General features: G+C 51.7%; 1 protein-coding gene across 1 annotated transcript in view; it reads right to left on the bottom strand.

The window, feature by feature from the left end:
- The window catches only part of SHB (SH2 domain containing adaptor protein B), a 135,632-nt gene that overhangs the window by 23,956 nt on the left and 94,991 nt on the right, over positions 1-16,685 (bottom strand). Inside the window, exons 4-5 of the mRNA XM_027039484.2 lie at positions 7,313-7,484; positions 2,024-2,143 (exon numbers count right to left, since the gene is read on the bottom strand). Of these exons, the coding sequence (XP_026895285.1) occupies positions 2,024-2,143; positions 7,313-7,484 (292 nt within the window). The remainder of the gene's footprint in view (positions 1-2,023; positions 2,144-7,312; positions 7,485-16,685) is intronic.

The raw sequence follows: 16,685 nt of genomic DNA, 5'->3' as shown, positions 1-16,685 counted from the left end.
AAGGAAGGTCAGCCGGGACTGGTATGGGGTGCTCCACCCCCCCTTCCTTGCTGCACTCAATCAGTGGTTTTGGGAACAGTCTTCTGGCCAGGTCCTAGATTCCAGGAGAGAAGAGATTCACAGAGGAACGCAGATTGGCAGTGTACTGAGTGCTGCACTGAGGAAGCCCAAGGGGTGGGTGGGCTGCCTCAGTCATCGTGGAAGGGCAGTAACGTGGGAATCCCATCTCTGCTGTCACCTGCCTCCTTCACCTCTCGAAACCCAGAACAACACAGTTCACCTTGAGGCGGGGTGGGGGTGGGGTTGGAGACCTGGAAGAATCACTTAAGAGCACCTGGGTTGCTCAGTTACCTTGGACAGTGAGGGAGGGAGCGGGGCTGCATGCAGCAGCGGGCAGATGAGGACTCCCTGGTCCCTGTCAGCATGGCTGGTGATGTGCACCTGCTCCCCTGCCGCCCGCTCCTCAATCCATTGAGGGATCTCCGACTGTGCTCATTGCCAGTCCAGCCTCCCAGCCCTGCTGCAGTTTAGTACTGAGATCTTCTCGGCTGAGATAACCAAACAGATCCTTTATGCCAACAGGTCTGATGGTGGACAGTGAAGTATGAAGGTGCTGTATGTCCTGAGTGCCTTCTTTGCTGTTAGAAATCCTCTCCATGTTCTCCCTGACAAGGGCCATCCAGCCCCACTTGCACACCCCCAGTGATGAGACACTCACTACCTATCGAGGCAGTTTTGGATGGATCTAATTCTTGATCAGTTCTGACTGTTAGAAAACTTTTCCTCTCACTGAGCTGGAATCTGCCTGCCCATAAGTCCCATCTGGGGACCCCTGACCACATCTGCTCCTTCTGTCCTGATAATCCTTGAGAGATTTGTGGTTCTCACCACATGCCCACACGTCCTTTCTTCCCCAGGCAGATATCCATTGCCTCTGCTTGCTGACCATGCTCTGCAACTTGTCATGGTCCTTCTCAGGGCAGAGCCCAGCAGACAGGGTGGGCTCAGTCCTGAGCACAGAGTGCAGGCCAATCTCTCATTCTTTGGCTGCACTGTTGCCAATGTCTACACAGCTGATAGTCACATCACAGCAGGCCCTCTCTCTGTCACAGGCTCTAAGAACGGAGAGCAGTGCAGAGAGGAAGCCAGGCAGAAGGCTTCAATGTTCCCGGGGGTCTGTGCTGGCTAAAGGGCCTGGGTTTCTTAAACTCCAATTCTGCCACTAGCTCTCTATATTTCCTTGGGAAATCCCTCCTCTCTCTAGGCCTCGGTTTTCCTATCTGTAAAATGGGGTTTAGATAATTGTTGGGTCCCCTTTAGCAATAGCACTGAATGATGAAGCACTCAAGCAAAAAACCCTTTTCTCGTTTTGAGGCTGCCTATCTCAACAGTGATGCTTCATGGGTCAGAAAGGCCCAACAGTTTACAAAGCAGCCGCAGAGGAGAACACCAGCAGGATTCTCCCTGGCTCTTCCCAGCACTCCTCACAACCTTTGTGACACACATAAAAATCAGACCCACCCAAACAGCAACCTGGAACATAGGGAAAGGGCTGTTCTCACAGTGGCAGTGTGGTGCTGTGGAGAGTCAAACAGCTGGTCTGGAGTCCTGGCTCTGCCCTTTGGGCCTTCCAAGTCCCTCTCTGAGCCTCAGTTTCCTCATCTGCAAGATGGGGACCATATGTTTCTCATCAAAGGACTCCTGTGAGCTTTGAGGGAGGGATGAGGTATACTCGGAGCTTCATTAGGTTCCTGGTTCACAGCAGATATGAAAGCTTTCTTTGGGTATTTAATATTGAATCCTAGGAAAATGCCCCTCCTCTTCTGGGGCGGAGGAAATTAAGAACTCCTCTGCCTTCCAGGAGAATAGGATCAAATTGAAAAACCAAGGCTTGAAATATCTCACACTGGCACATTTCCTGGGGAACACTGGCGGGTCTTTCTGCCACAGACACAAGGGCCAGGCAGCGCTTCACTCGAGGCTGCCGAGGAGGGCTGAGGGGGGTGAGCGAGGCTGTACTCACTTCAGGGAGAGGGAATAGTCGTGCTTGCTGGTCTGGCTGTTCCGGACAAGGTAGCTACACTCTTTGCAGAGCCGCAGAAGGTTCTCGGCATCTCCTCTGCTGATGGCTCCGTGATACCAGCTGGAGAGGAGAGAGAGGGTCAGAACCCAAAGAGGACAGGACCCTCAGAGCTGACACCCTTGCAAACTCCTCCTTGGGGAGGCTCAGCCCCGTCTGGGGGCAGCTGGCATGTCCCAGCCTCCTCGTTATAAGGCAGGTGTGTGTGTGTGTGTGTGTGTGTGCATGCATTCAGTCATTCAGTATGGAACTGCCGAGTGTGTGCCGCATGCCTGATCCTGGGGAGAGAGCAGTGAACAAGCCTGCAGCCTCCTCCCTCACAGGGCTTGCACTACAATTTGGTGCTATGCAGGAAATGAAGCAGGGTAGTGTGGTTTGGAGTGTGTGGTAGGGATTGCTATTTTAAGCAGGAGCCAGGGAAACCTTCTGGAAAGAGTGACATTTTCAATGTGGACCTGAAGGAGTTGAGGGAGGAAGCCACAAAGGAGGGTAACTGGCAAAGAGTGCTTCTGGCAGAGGGAGGGGTGGCAAAGGCCCGAGGCAGGAGTGCCCGATGTGCTTGGTAAACAGCAAGGAGGCCAGCATGGCTGCAGGGAGCCAAAGGGGAGGGGTGGGCAGTGCAACCCACGAGGCCACCAGGCAGGGCCATTCAGGGGGCCGGTGTGCAATGAGAGGACCCTGGCTTTCTCCATCTGAGTGACACGGAGGCCATCAGAGGGTGCTAACAGGAGGGACGTGTGCCTGGCATCTGCGGGACAAGTGGGTGGTGCTTGTCACTCAGGACAGCAGACGGTTGGGTGGGAAAGCCACACCAGTGCTCCTGTCAAGCAAATCTGGCATCGGTCGGGCATGTGGGAAGCCTGGCATCACTGCTTCTGGACACTAGGTGGTGAGCAGCAGAATCAGAAGGTAGGGGTATAATGGCAGACGACATGACTAAGGCCCCCCCGCTGTAGGACAAAAGACGAACAACTGATTTTCAAGATTGGGAGAGTTGAAGGTGAAATTTCAGAGGAAGAGTGAAGATCACAAGATGGGGGTAGTCAGTGGGTCTACCCAGAATGCATTTCTGCTTACATCACAGTCTCTAAGGGGCAGGCGTGGTGGGAGGGCGGCGAGTTAGGCCAGGAAGAGAACCACAGGTGCTGGATGGCCACAGAGGCACAGACCGCTCTGCCACTTGCCAGCTGGGCAGTCAGGGACAAGCGGCGGAACCTGGCTGCACTTCGGCTCTCTATTGGGTTAGGGTCACTCCACTCCCACCTTGGGATATGAGGATTAAATGAGATGACGCACAGAAGGGCATATGCAGAGCCTGGGGTGGGGTGAGTTTCAACAAATGGCAGCTCCCAGCATCCATAGAAAGAGACTGAACTTGCAGATGGCCATGGGTAACTCCCCCAACTATCATTATTCAGGCTGCTGCCCACCGTAGGCCGCATTTCAAATTCCCAGGTGTAAGCAGGGATGCTGCTGCCTCCTGGTCCCGGCCCAGGGGTGCCCTGCAAACAGTGCCTCTGAGCATTCTGCTACAGGCATTCTGCTTAGGGAAAAGCACGGCACTGCCTTTCAGCGCACACTTTCTGCCATTTACAAAGCAGCGTTCTGAACAGTTAGCTGCAGTGGTGGTGATGACATAATTATAACCTCAAAACCCAACTGCTTCAGGAAAGCAAGGGCGGGAAGAGCAGATACAAGTGTCCCTGCCCAGTGAGCATGTGAATCACTGACCGCCCAGGAGGTGACCACCCATAGCAGGTCAGCTCTGGGGCTGGATCTCTGCAGGGGAAGGGGCAGGGGAAGTGTAGACTGCCTTCTTTTCTAGATGTACAGAGAAATGAAGAGGAATATAGGCTCCTGTAATTAAAACACTTCTAGAGATATGAGGGCTGAAGCCACACTTTGGAAGGGATCCATGACTGTAGTTTGGGGAAACAGCCAGACAAGGATGGAATGGACTTAAGAACTAAGAGTTAACAGATTTGGCAAGGTCGTTTTCTGGGAAATTTCACCTGTGTTAACACACCCCCAGTGAGCTGACAAACATGTTTTAGTAGGAAAACAAGTTCCAGCCATCTGAAGCAGAGCCATCCTCAGGGAAAGGCCTAGAAGAAGTCTCTAGGGAAGTGCCGCCCACCCTCCGCCCCTCCCTGAGCACAGGGGCTGAGCTGGTAGTAGATGGGCCTCCAGGGGCTCGGGATCTTGGTTAAAGGTAATCCCTGGTGGGTAAACAGGATGAGCTGCTGGCTCCTTCCCTGCTGCCCCAGCTACTGCACACTGAGAGAAAGGCAGGGACTCAGGTCGAGATTCAAAGGAGACCCAGGCAGTTTGGGAGAGACGGGCCAAAGGACACACTCAGGGGGCCAGGGCCAGCCACTGGCCAGCCTGTCAGCATGAAGTTGGCCACCAGGAAACAGGGTGGGCCTGGGTGGTCCCATGGGGTGCTGAGGGCCAACTGCTGGGCCCAAGCAGACTCTGCTTGGACTGCAAACAGGATCTAGGCAGGAGGCTGTCTGGGGATGTGTTGGACTTTGTGGGGCTGGCCTGTCATGCCCGAATCCTGGGGATTAAGGAGACTCAACCACTGCCATTCAGCCTATGCATTACCCATTAGCTCATCCAATATTTACTCACCACTGACTACATCCTTGATCTCATGGGGCTGATGCAGGGAAGACAGAGAGTCAACAAATAGATTAAGGACACAATATCAGAAAGTGACAACTGCTATGTAGGAATCCTGAGTTTGTGATAGGCATTGACTGGGGCACAGGAAGGGCCTAAATTAGAATGAACAGAATGGGGAGGCTCCCAAGGAGATGAAATCTGACCTGAGAATCTGTATCGTGAGAAGGAGCCAATCATGTAAGGAGCCAAAGAAAACATGTTCTCTGCAGAGGAACCAGCAAAGGTCCTAAAGTAGGAATGTGCTTGGGGTGTTCATAAAACAGGAAGACAGCAAGAATGGCCCTGCCCAGCACTGTGAGCATGGGGAGTGGTACAGGATGAGAGTGGAAAGGGAGGCAGAGCCCAATTTCCCTTGTGAGCAATGGAAGAAGTCTGATTTCATCTAAGCACAGCAGAGGGCAATGAGTGTTAAAAAGAGGATGATACTTGCTCTGGATGGTCTTACTAAAGACCAACCAGGTTACCCTGAAGAGGGGCCAGAAGGGCAGTAGAGTGGCAGATGAGGTAGGGGGCTTCTGCGGTGGTCCACACGGGAGGTGGCTCTGAGACAAAGAGGAACAGATGGATTCAGCCTGTTATTCTGCGTGGAGAACTAGCAGAACTTAGTAATGTATTAGATGCTAGTGTAAGGCAAAAAAAAAAAAAGGAATCCAAGAAGACTCCAGATTGGTGGCTTGAATAAGTAGGTAGATGTGATGCCATTTATGGAGGTGGGGAAGCTGGGGGAGGAGCAAGTGTCCGGAGAAGATCAGGAGCCCAGTTTTAAACATACTAAATTTGAGATAGCCCATTCATCAGCCAAGTAGAGATGCCAAGATGGCAGCTGGATGTAGGAGCTGGGAGTTCCAGGTGGTGTGTGGGATGCTGAGACTACCCAGGGAGAACACGTAGCTGGAAACCCAGCCCCAGACCATCCCACCCTCAGGTCAAGCTGAGTGAGGTGAGGAGCCAGTTGGGGAGACAGAAGAGGTGGCCAGGGAGGCAGGAGAAAAACCAGGAGCAGAGTGTATCTTCAAAGGAGGGAGTCGTCTACTGTGCTGAGAGAGAATGGGAGGTGATGGAAGGGAAAGAGACAGCACTGACAGCTCTTTGAGGACTTCATCCATTTCCTGGACAACTGTTTTTTGAGCACCTATTATGTGCCAGGCATCGTTCCAAAGCACTGAGGATGCAGTGGTGACCCAGATCAGTTCCTGCCCTCACAGAGCTTATGTTCCAACAGGGGCAGGAGCTAGAGAGGGATATTGGGTGGAAATGGTTAGGATGCAGGCTGAACAGCACCCAGCTATCTCTGGATCATGTTTTGTTTGTTAATTAAAAAGTACACAGTGATCAGAAATAAGCAAAACCTACCACCCAATCTGGGTGGCTGTGACAGACAGTTAGCAAAGACGCCCACTGGGAGTGCTCCCCCATGTGCTCGGTACAGCAGGCATGGGGGATCACAGAGGAGGCTGCGCAACCCCCCGCCAGATGATAGCATATCTACCAGATGATAGCTGAAAAAGGGGCCCATGGCACATGATGTCATTTGGAAAACCCTGCATCTGTTTGCCAAGTGAGCATTTCCTGTGAGGGATGCACTGCCGGCTGTGCTGAGGCCAGAATCCCCCGCTGGAGATTAATATAGTACGTGACACACATGTGGGACAGTCTGATGAGGGATCGGCGAGCTGTCAGCACATCTCCTGTCCTTATGGTGCTTCCTCTGTGCCAGTCTTGTGCGAAGGGTGAGGGATAAGAGTGTGTACGAGGAGAGGTGAGTGAGGGGAGAGTGAGGTCAAGGCACAGGGCTGGAGTTCCAATCCTGCCTCTGCACTGTGGGCTGTGACATCCCAAGGCTGTGCACCTCTTGGAGTCTTGATTTCCCAGCTACGTGACGGGGATGATAACCCCATTTATCGCACATTTGCTTGTTAAGAGGATGATACAGCTAAAGGTATCAGCACAAGATGCAGGACCCGATTTATCAAGTACCTGGAGAAGCTCACTTTAGTCCAGGTATATGGAATGAAGAGACACCGAAAAAGCAGTCTGGGGGCAATTCACAGACTGAGCGGCAGGCTAGGGAGATGAGACTATCCTGGAGGTGATGGGGAGCCACTGAAGGTTTCAGAGCAGAGCAGGGGCATGCACACAGTGAGAAGGGAGGTGACCACCATGGTCAAGGGGAGGGGTGACAGTGTTAGGGAAGAATAGGGAGGGAAGGCGGCAGCAGGGATGGGACTGGGTCACGAGGTGGGAAATCTCAGGGGAAACAGGCTGAGAAAACCCAAATCTAGAGCCTTAAATCCTTGCCCAACAAATGCCAAGCAGATGTAAGGCAAAACTATCAATGTAGCTAGAAAATGAATCCAATTTATAATAGTCCAAAGTAAAGGTGGTGATACAGTATGAAGAGAAAAAGCATGGGGCTAAGAATCAGGAGACATGTATCCTAATCTCATCAGCCACTGACTTGATGGTGGCTTTGATCTTCTCTCAGCCTTAGCAGTGACTGTATGAACTGCAGCTGAGGCTGTGCCTTGCTCCCTTAGAACTTACATTTGCTTTTCCAGGGGGACAGCAGGATCCACTCTTTCTCCCAAGATCCCACAAAACTCAGGGCTCCCATGCTTGATGGGCTTGAAGCCCCCTCCAGGAGCTCGAAGCTGGCGCCGCCGGTCCCGGGAAGGTGAGGGGGATGATTGCCGTTTCTCATTGCCGTTAAACTGAGCTGTGGGGGAGAAAGAAAGTGCGTGGTCACCAGAGTGTTACCCAAGAGGTTACTGGGTGGTGCACAGTGGGGTAATAGCCGACTGCTTTTACTGGGGCTTTATGATTCACAGGGGGAAGAACTCCAGGCAATGAACGAACATGGCTCAAGAGACTTAAGTTTCCCACAACAGGTGCTGTCAGAACCAGATGGTGCATTCAAGGGGCTCCAGAGGCCACTGAGCTCAGCCTTATCCCCGAAGGACACCCCCTGCAATCTCCAGCAAGGGGGGCATGGCACTCCCATGAGGGCTCAGTTCCCTGGACAGTTCTGAGGGGGGCGGGCAGGTGTTTCCCATTTCTGCCTCCAAGTGGCTCCTCTCCTCCCATACTCCCATCCCCTGCAGGGCACACCAGCCACATCTGCTCCCTTTCTTCTGGGATAAGCCCACAGAGTTCCAGTCAAGGGTCATGCTGCACCCCCCATGTCTGCTCCTCTTCATTCAGTGCCCTCTGCATGGGCGCCCCACATGCAGAGAGCCCTGTCCCAGACCCAGCACCCAGGTGAGGCTGAAGCAGTTCACAGCACGGGGGCAGGCCCCGCCATACGTTTCCTCCCGGCTCTGGGCCTGTGGGAGCATCGTTCACCCCCACAGACTTGGGGAGGATGTTTCTCAAGGGCAGGACCCTGGAGATATCCCACAAAGGGAAGAAAACACGGAGTTGAACCCGGAGTTGCCAGAAGCATTCCTGAAGACCAGTTAGTCCACCTTGCAAGTTATCTCTCTGGACTTTGGTCTCCTTCTCTGTAAGGGATGATAACTGTCACTACCTCATGGGGTTGTTGCGAGGATTCAGGCAGGTGACATCACGGAGAGTTTAGCACAGTGCCTGGCATGTAGTTCTATTCAATTAACGTTATAATAAATATTTACTTTTATTATTATCATGGCTGCTCAGTGTGGACACCGTGCCAGGTACTTCACACAAGCTTCCAAATTGAACCGAGTTCCTCTCCCAAGACTGTCAGTGGCTAGCTGTGTGACTTGGCCAAGTTACTCAACTTCTCTGAGGCCCCATTTCCCATCTCACCACAGTACTGTGAAGATCAGATGACAGAATAACTTCCTAAGGGCCTAGCACACAGAGTGAGACGGGCCAGGGCCTGCGGAACAAGCTCCCAAAGCCAGGTCCAGCTGCAGGCCCACGGACACACGATCTCCAAAGAGCAAGCACAGAAGTGGCAAGCCGTCAACCTCACATTCAGGAGAGGTGGTGGGAAAACCCAGCTCTGACTGTGGGGAGAGTGGAATGTGGGTGAACTTGTTCTAGGTCTCTGCCACTGAGCAAGATCATCCATCAGGACTGCAAAGCATTTCCATCCCTCCAAAACACACTCTGCATTAACCACGATGGGAAACAATGGGAAGGGAGATTCCTGCTGATGGAAGGCTCTAGACATGCCGGACCCACGTGTGCATGCTCACTCTCATGACTGCAGGGGAGGCTGGCAGCCCGTCCATCAACCTGCTCCGCTCCTCAACACTCACTCCCATGTGCCAGGCAAGGTCAGGGCTGGAGAAAGAGCAGTGAGCAAATCAGACAGAAATCCTGCCGGAGGAGTTTAGAGTCCGGGCAGGGATAGACACAGTAAGGGGGATAGGTCTGAGCTACAGCATACCTACCAGCTGCTCTAACTGCCATGAAGAAAACCCAGAGGAAGGACATTCCAGGCAGAGGGAAGAGCAAGTTCAAGGGCCCAGAGGTGTGAACATGCCTCGGGCGACAGACACAATACAGTCCAGCGGGAATGGAGGGTTGGTGGGAGGAAACCATGCCAGATCATCAGGCATTGTGTCTTGTGAAGGACTTTGGTTTTATTCTGAGAGAAAGGGAGAGTCATTCTGATGTTTTGATGGGGAGGGTCTCACCTGGCACTTTTGAACAGGATGGCTCTGCCAAAAAGGGTGGAGGACGGGGGTTTATCAGAACTCCCTGCACTTTCTGCTCAATTCAGCTGTGAACCTAAAACTGCTCTTTAAAAAGTTTATAAATGAAAGAGAGAGAGAGGTGCACAAGGAGAGCAGTGAGGATGCCACTGCTGGACTGGCCGACAGGGCTTGTCTGTGCATTCCCAGTGGAGTGTGTGGGAAAGAGGATGATGGGCTACAGGCTTTTGGCCTGAGCACCAGAGGGACAGGGCTGGCATTCTCCAGGAGGTGAGGACTCAGAAAATCATAATTAAAATTCGTGAGGAAGGAGGACAGAGGCCAAACTCTAACCTAGAGACACTGACAGGCTGGGAGACCAGGACTGGAAGTGTGGGGAGGGGAGAGAGTGAGGGCTTGCTGGGGGCTCTGCCCTCCTCTCAGGCTACGGTTCTGTCCCAACCACAGGGACAGACAGCAATGACAAGGCCCTTCTAAGGTACACATCCTGGGGCTGGGTGTCTGAGAGAGCCCTCTTCCATCTGGCTGATAACCTGGGCTTTCACCATGGTAGTGAGGGGGTGAAGCCCAGAGCTGCGGCCCTGGCACATGTCACCATGGGCCCCTGCCTGGCTTCCCAGCAACCTGGCTCTCCCACCAGGGCTCCTGCTGAACCACACCAGCCCTCATGGCAACCAGTCAAATGGTGTATGTTCTTGGGGGGGGGGGGTCGGGTCACCTCTTGGGAAGAGGTGAATCGCCTGCCTTGCAGAGCTCTGGATGGGTGACCTTGGGCAGGGGTGAGCACCTGGTCACACGGCCCTTTTCTAAAGAGCTGGGTCTTAATCTTATGGACAGGTCAGTCAGGGAATGCCATCCTCAGATTGACTCTGTTGATGGAGAGGGGATGTGGGGGGCAAACAGGGAGGCAGGGAGACCAGTTAGGGAAAGTAATGGAGGTGAATACCTCAGTGATGGGAGGGATGTTAAGAGATGACTCCAAAAGGACTTGACTACTCATGGGCTGAGCCAGCCAAGACTCTGTGATGCTCCACTGACAGGAGATCTGGGGCACAGAGGGAGAGGGGGGCCAGGAATCATGGACCAGTGTGCACTCTTCCACGGTCCCTCCCTCTGCTAACTTTGAGACTGTTAGGAATGGAGAGGGGGCTGCTCAGCAGACCTCTGGCCCGGGGGGCTAAGAGTGCTGAAGTAGGCAGGGAAGTGGCATGATGTGGGAAGAGGTTGGGAAGGGGGGAAGATGAGGCTCTAGGTATAGTTTTGCCACAGGCTAAAGAGGAGGAGAGACCAGAGGAACTTTAAGACATGTTCACCTCGGGACTAAAATTGGAATTTGGAGATTTCTGTCAATATAAAATCCTACCACATACCCCCTGGCACGGAAGGTGAGGACAGGCATGGAGCATGGAGCACTGATCGCAGAAGGAACCCCACCTCTGCAGCACAGCCACTGACCTGGCTGTCTGTCCAGCCTAGTCTGTACCATGAGCACTTCAAGGCCATTCTTCTGCCTGAATGGCCACAACCCCACAAGCTTCTGCCAGCCTCTCCACCTAACTGACTCCACTTGCCCTTCAGGGGCCACCTCTTCCAGGAAGCCTTCCCTGACCTCACCCTCTCTCCAGACTCACCTTGCTCCTAATGGCATCCTAATGGCCAGTTTCGTGGTCTGGTGCCCCATGAGACCCTCAGGGGCAGGGGCTGTACCACACTTACCCTTGTGCCCTATGCCTCGCACATGCCTGCAACATAACCGGTGCCCAATGAATGAATGAAGAAGCTTAATGAGCTGTTGTTTCACTTTATTGGAAGAAAATATCGGTTTTCATACCAGATAAACTGGATAAAACCTAATAATATCCCAGTCAACACTGTAATTCCCCACTGAATTAATTTATACATTCGCCTGCAAGCTTAATAATATAGCCATATATTTAGAGGGAACAGGTGGTGATGAATGACAGGCGTAATTAGGCAAATCATTTCACCTAAAATAAAATACACCAACTGCAAGTACAGTGATTCAGCAGCAAAAGAAAAAAAAATGTTAAGAACAAAAGCTCCAAACACAACTGCTTTCATTCCTTCTAATTAAGTTTCTCTTTAATCTGCAATTTAAAATGGCAATTCTTTTAATTTAGTGATTTTCTGCAAAAGATAAAGACACAAACCCTCAAAAGAATATCTGCATTTAGAGAAAAAATATGCCACCCCTGTGAGTCATTAGAACGACAGAACCTAATTAATTGCACCTATAGGCAATTACAAATGGAAGTCAGAGTTGTGCAGGAGGGAGAGGAGGCTCAGGTGGGCAGGACCAGGCCCTGGGAGGCAGTGGGAGACGTGAGAGGCCTCAAATGTCCTTCCAAAAATTCTGGTCTAACAACAGGTCTCAGCCTTTAAAGACCCAGCTCAGGTGCCCCCCAGCACTGCCCTTCCAGGAGGCCTTTCCTCCATCTGCATTAGTCTCCAACTCTGGTGGTCCCCTCCTACTTGTATTACAGACTTTATACCAACTGGTCTTGTGTTTAGTCACTGCCAATAATGGAGACGGTGTGCCCGGCACCCCCATTGGCTCTGACTCTCACAATAGCCCCACCACCCCGTGTGTGATGGGTGAGGGATCGGGACTCAGAGGTGAGGAAGAACTCACCTCAAAGGGTCTCAAAGCTAAAGGGTGGGATGGGGGTAGGGAAGGCAAGGCTGGAGCCCAGGCCTCTGAGTCACCACTGCCAGCTCCCCCTCTGTCCCCTCAGGTCCTCCTTCCCTGTGGTCAGGCAGGGGCTGTGCCTCCCTCATTCAGTCTGTGGTTTGCTTCCCACCTCTAGGCCTGGGATGAGCACCCTCCTACTCCATCTCTATGACATCTAGAAGCTTCCAAGACCTGGCAAAAGGCCACCCCTCCACAATGCTTCCCCGGATACTGCCTGCTGGGAGCCCCTTCCTCCCCAGAAACACTTGGCATGGCTCCACGGACACCCCTCCCACTCTTCCCCAGTCAGCCTGGGTGTTCTGTGGGGACACGGTGCCTGGGATTTATTTTCTTTCTCTTTTTCCTCTCCAATCTCTTGTTTGCTCCTAAACCTAAAGTAGTGCTTGTTATGGAGATGGTATTTAGTAAACGTTTCTTAGATGAAATAAATGTGTTCCTTCAGGGTCTAGCTCCTTTCTTGTTTATCGTTCAGGGCTGGTCAGAGAAAACAAGTTCCAAAAAGCCAATAGGTTTCTAAAGCACAGCTCTGCTGGGCTCATGAACCCTTGCTGGCTCCCAGTATCCCTGGATGGAGGGCAAACTTTTCACTCTAGTGCTCAAGATCCTCAGTGACTTGGACTTTAGTCCAACCTTCTGGACCCACCTTTCCCTACAAAACCCCTCTGGGATCCACATCCAGCCCTTGGCTCCGGTCACAAAGAATGGCCAGTCCCCTAGGGGTGCCTGCGTGGCTCAGTCAGTTAAGTGACTGGCTCTTGGTTTTGGCTTAGGTCATGATCTCACAGTTTGTGAGATTGAGCCCCGTGTTGGGCTCTGTGCTGATAGTGCAGAGCCTGCTTGGGATTCATTCTCTTTCTCTCTCTCTCTCTCTCTCTCTCTCTCTCTCTCTCTCTCTCTCCCTCCCTCCCTCCCTCCAAATAAATAAATAAACTTAAAAAAAACAAAAAAACAAAAAAAAACCCAGCCACTTCCCAAATCCACCAACTACCTCTAGGCCTTTGCCTTGCCTTGCCTGCCCTCTTGGAATCCCTTTCTTCACTATCTCTTGGTGCACGATCCTAGCTATTCTTTAAAGTTCAGCTCCACTGCTACCTCCTCCTAGGGGAGGTTTTGACCTAGACCCTCCAGGTAGTATTCCCTTCTCCTCTTCTGTGCCCTACATCCCCAGTATATGCCATTGTCTAATCCCACCCCAGTCTCTAGTATAGGTAGGTGTCTTTTCAGAACCAAATGGAGATTGCGCCTCATTCATACCTCAGCCTCCTCTGAACTTCTGCACAGCCAGCATGCAGCCGACTTTAAAGAACCGCCTATGGGCTACACCAAGGCCAGGGAATGGAGGAACCATAGTGGCTCGGCATCATGGAAAGGGTGTGGACTATGGAATTAGAAAGACCCATGTTTGATTCTTGCCTCTGCCATTACTGTGTGACTTTGGGCAAGTTTCTAGGCCTCTCTGAACATTAGCTATCGCTTCTGTAAAACAGGGTTGACAATACCTATACCATAAAGTTATATGCCATATACCTATACCATATACCATATGGAGGTAGGTAGTAATAGACTCTGACCCTCCCAGTAACCTATGCAGGACAGAGTCTGTTAAGCAAAGGCAACAAGGATTAGACAACTGAAAACAAGGCCTTGCAAGGAGTTCTCAGCCCACTGAAGAGGTTTTTTTAGGCCTTCTGTGGATGAAGCAGAAATGAAAACTTTGTAAATCACATGGGGCTCACAGGAGGGGCCTGCCCTATACTCTGAAAACACAAAGCCACAGGGACTAGAATGAAGGTGTCCAAAGCACCCCTTTCACACAGTCCTTGGCGCTGACGCTTCCATTCTGCCAACAGCTAGGCCTCAACTCTAGTCTAGTCTATCTGTGTGTTTGAGGGGGGAAGGGAGTGTGAGGGGAGGGGTGGAGAAGCATACAAGGGGCTGCTGCCCAGGCAGTAGGGAGCCCCCAAGACGGGGCAAGGAGGGAGACAGTGCAGTGGTCTGGGGAGCTGGGGCGGACCACATGACACCTGGAGCCTCTGGAAACACCACAGACTTTCACGACAATGTGCAAACACTTGCAATTGACTGAAAATCTGTTCCCACGACAACGGTCTTTGCTGCTTCAACTTTCTAAACATATGTTCTAGGTTACCTCATGTGCTTCTCACAGCAAGATCAGTATTAGAATTCCCATTTTACTGATGGAGAAATCGAAGCCCAGAGAGGTGAGGCCCCCCCTTTCCTTCCAGTTCAAGAGCAGGCTTCACTCCCCGCCTGCCCCCACCCCACCTGCCCTGTGCGTGAGAGCAGCACCTCCAGGTACTGGGAGACAACAGGCAGCTCAGCAAATGTTTGGTTTGTGTTCCAGGACTGCCGACAAGAGGCCTCTGTGTTCACCTCGGCAGACACATGCAAGCCCCAGGGCACCACGCTGCCACATCCTTTGGGCAGTGTCTGAGAACAGAGGTCTCCATTGTGAAGGGAGGCAGTGGTGACTCCCTGAGAAGCGGGGCATTGGATGGGTTTTGAAGCAGGCACCGGGATGCTGCTTGGGTTCCAGGAACGCTGTCCATGCATGTACACTCAAGTCTGGGCTGGGGAAGGAGGGCCTGGAACAAGGGGTGGGTGTGTCCTCGTCCTCTTACTCTGCACCCCCCATAGGAAACAGGCACCACTGTGTGGTGCAAAGACCCCACCCCAAGGGCTGCTGCTCGGCTATGGGAAATAAGATAAATCCTGATGAAAATGATGGGATGATCCAAATGCAGAGGCCTTGATGGCTGCCGAAGCAAGCCATCTTTTTTGTCATAACTCATGTTATACATGAGAATTGGAGGGCTGGAAATGAGACTGATTTGCCCCAAGTCAACAGCTAGATTTGAACTTGCCTCCAACCCAAGTCCTCTCAATCCCAGAGGCCTCTAACAAGGTCAGCACAAATCCTGTCTACAGTGTAACACATTCTCAAAAACATAGTTAACAATGACAGTGATACCAAAGCCTGCATCCACCGAGCACTGACTGTGTCCTAACTCTCAGCACCAATTGCCACCCATTTTAAGATGAGGAAACAGAGGCAATTTGCCCCAAGTCACCCTCTTAGCAAGTGGCAGCACGGGGCTTTAAATCCAGACCCCGTGGCTCTGGCACCTGAGTTCATATGTACTCTACTAGTTCTGAGTCGGGCTCACCTGTCAGATGGAGAACGCCTGCTTGTGTCTGATGCAGGTTTCCTGATGTTTACACCTACAGACACCCACAGACGTTCACTTAGAATCCTAGGGCCAGGCAAAGAGACTCTCCCCCCATCCACAAGCCTCAGAGGACCTACATGGTGGGCATCTATGGAAACAAGTCCCCCCATCCAGGAGCCCAAAAGCCCCCACCAAGCTGTTTATATGTCTCTGCTGCCATCGCTATGTCTCTGCTGCCATCGCTCTGGAGATGGCAGTGAGGAAAAGGAAGAGTGACAGGAGGGGACAAGCCAGGTGCATGGCTCTCAGGGGGCTGCATGCCACCCACTAGCACACCACTCTCTCCACCCGCAATGTGGTATCCGGACTCCTGGGTCAATCCTCAGACAGCCAGGGACACACTCTTGGCTTCTTCCTAGGAATTCAGAACAGAGGTAGCAACTGCGGGAGTTAACAGCCAGGCAAAAATGCCTGTCCAGGTGCAGATCCCTCAGCCACATTTGGAGAGAAGACAGGCATATAGCATGAAAGAATGATATGAAAATAAACCATCTCTGTGTGAGCAGGCTGCACAATTACCTAGGTATTCCAGCGAGCTGAAGCAGTCATGGGGTTGGTTTTCCTGAGCTATGATTTATTCAATAACTTAACAAATATCTGTATGTTCACTATGTGCCAGGCATGGATCTAGGTGGGGACTCTGGAGGGGTGAACAAGCCAGGCAGAGTCTCTGACCTCACAGAGCTTACAAAAATCTCTATTGACATGAAGATGTCTGCCCTGCCAAACAGAAGAGCAAAGATTTTATCAAATCTTTGTGCTTTTTGTTACACAGGAGACAAAGGCACTCGAAGGAACATTTCTATCTATCAATGTAATTAGACAAACCAAAGCTATTAAACAATAGTGTTTTCCATTTTTTCTCTTTCTCTCTTTCTTTCTTTCTTTCTTTCTTTCTTTCTTTCTTTCTTTCTTTCTTTCTTTCTTTCTTTCTGGGGGGGGGGGGGCTAGTGAATGAATTAATTCATTCATATGTCAAGTAGAAAAGCCAACTGGAAAAACCTGTCCCTCAGTAAGATATTAGCCAAAGGAAGTGAGTGATCCCAGTTCTCTTCGTAGTCATTTAAACCCCCCTTTTCTCTGCAGACCTGCTGTTCATACGTGTTAAACATTAATTACAACTGTTACTCATTACATTGCAAAAAGCTCCCCATACAAACAAAATTGTTAATTTCCTTGCAGGCCCAAGGTATTCTGGGAGCTGTGCAAGGGACAGGAAGCATCACAAAAGCCCCACTGGGGCCCATGGTGAGCAGGAGGTGGCATGTGTCTTGGTGTGCCAGGTGACAGTGGCAGGTCTAAGACTCCCC

Source organism: Acinonyx jubatus, chromosome D4 (assembly GCF_027475565.1).
Source record: "Acinonyx jubatus isolate Ajub_Pintada_27869175 chromosome D4, VMU_Ajub_asm_v1.0, whole genome shotgun sequence".
In the NCBI taxonomy this organism is placed as follows: Eukaryota; Metazoa; Chordata; class Mammalia; order Carnivora; family Felidae; genus Acinonyx; species Acinonyx jubatus.
This window is presented reverse-complemented; position numbering and strand designations above follow the sequence as displayed.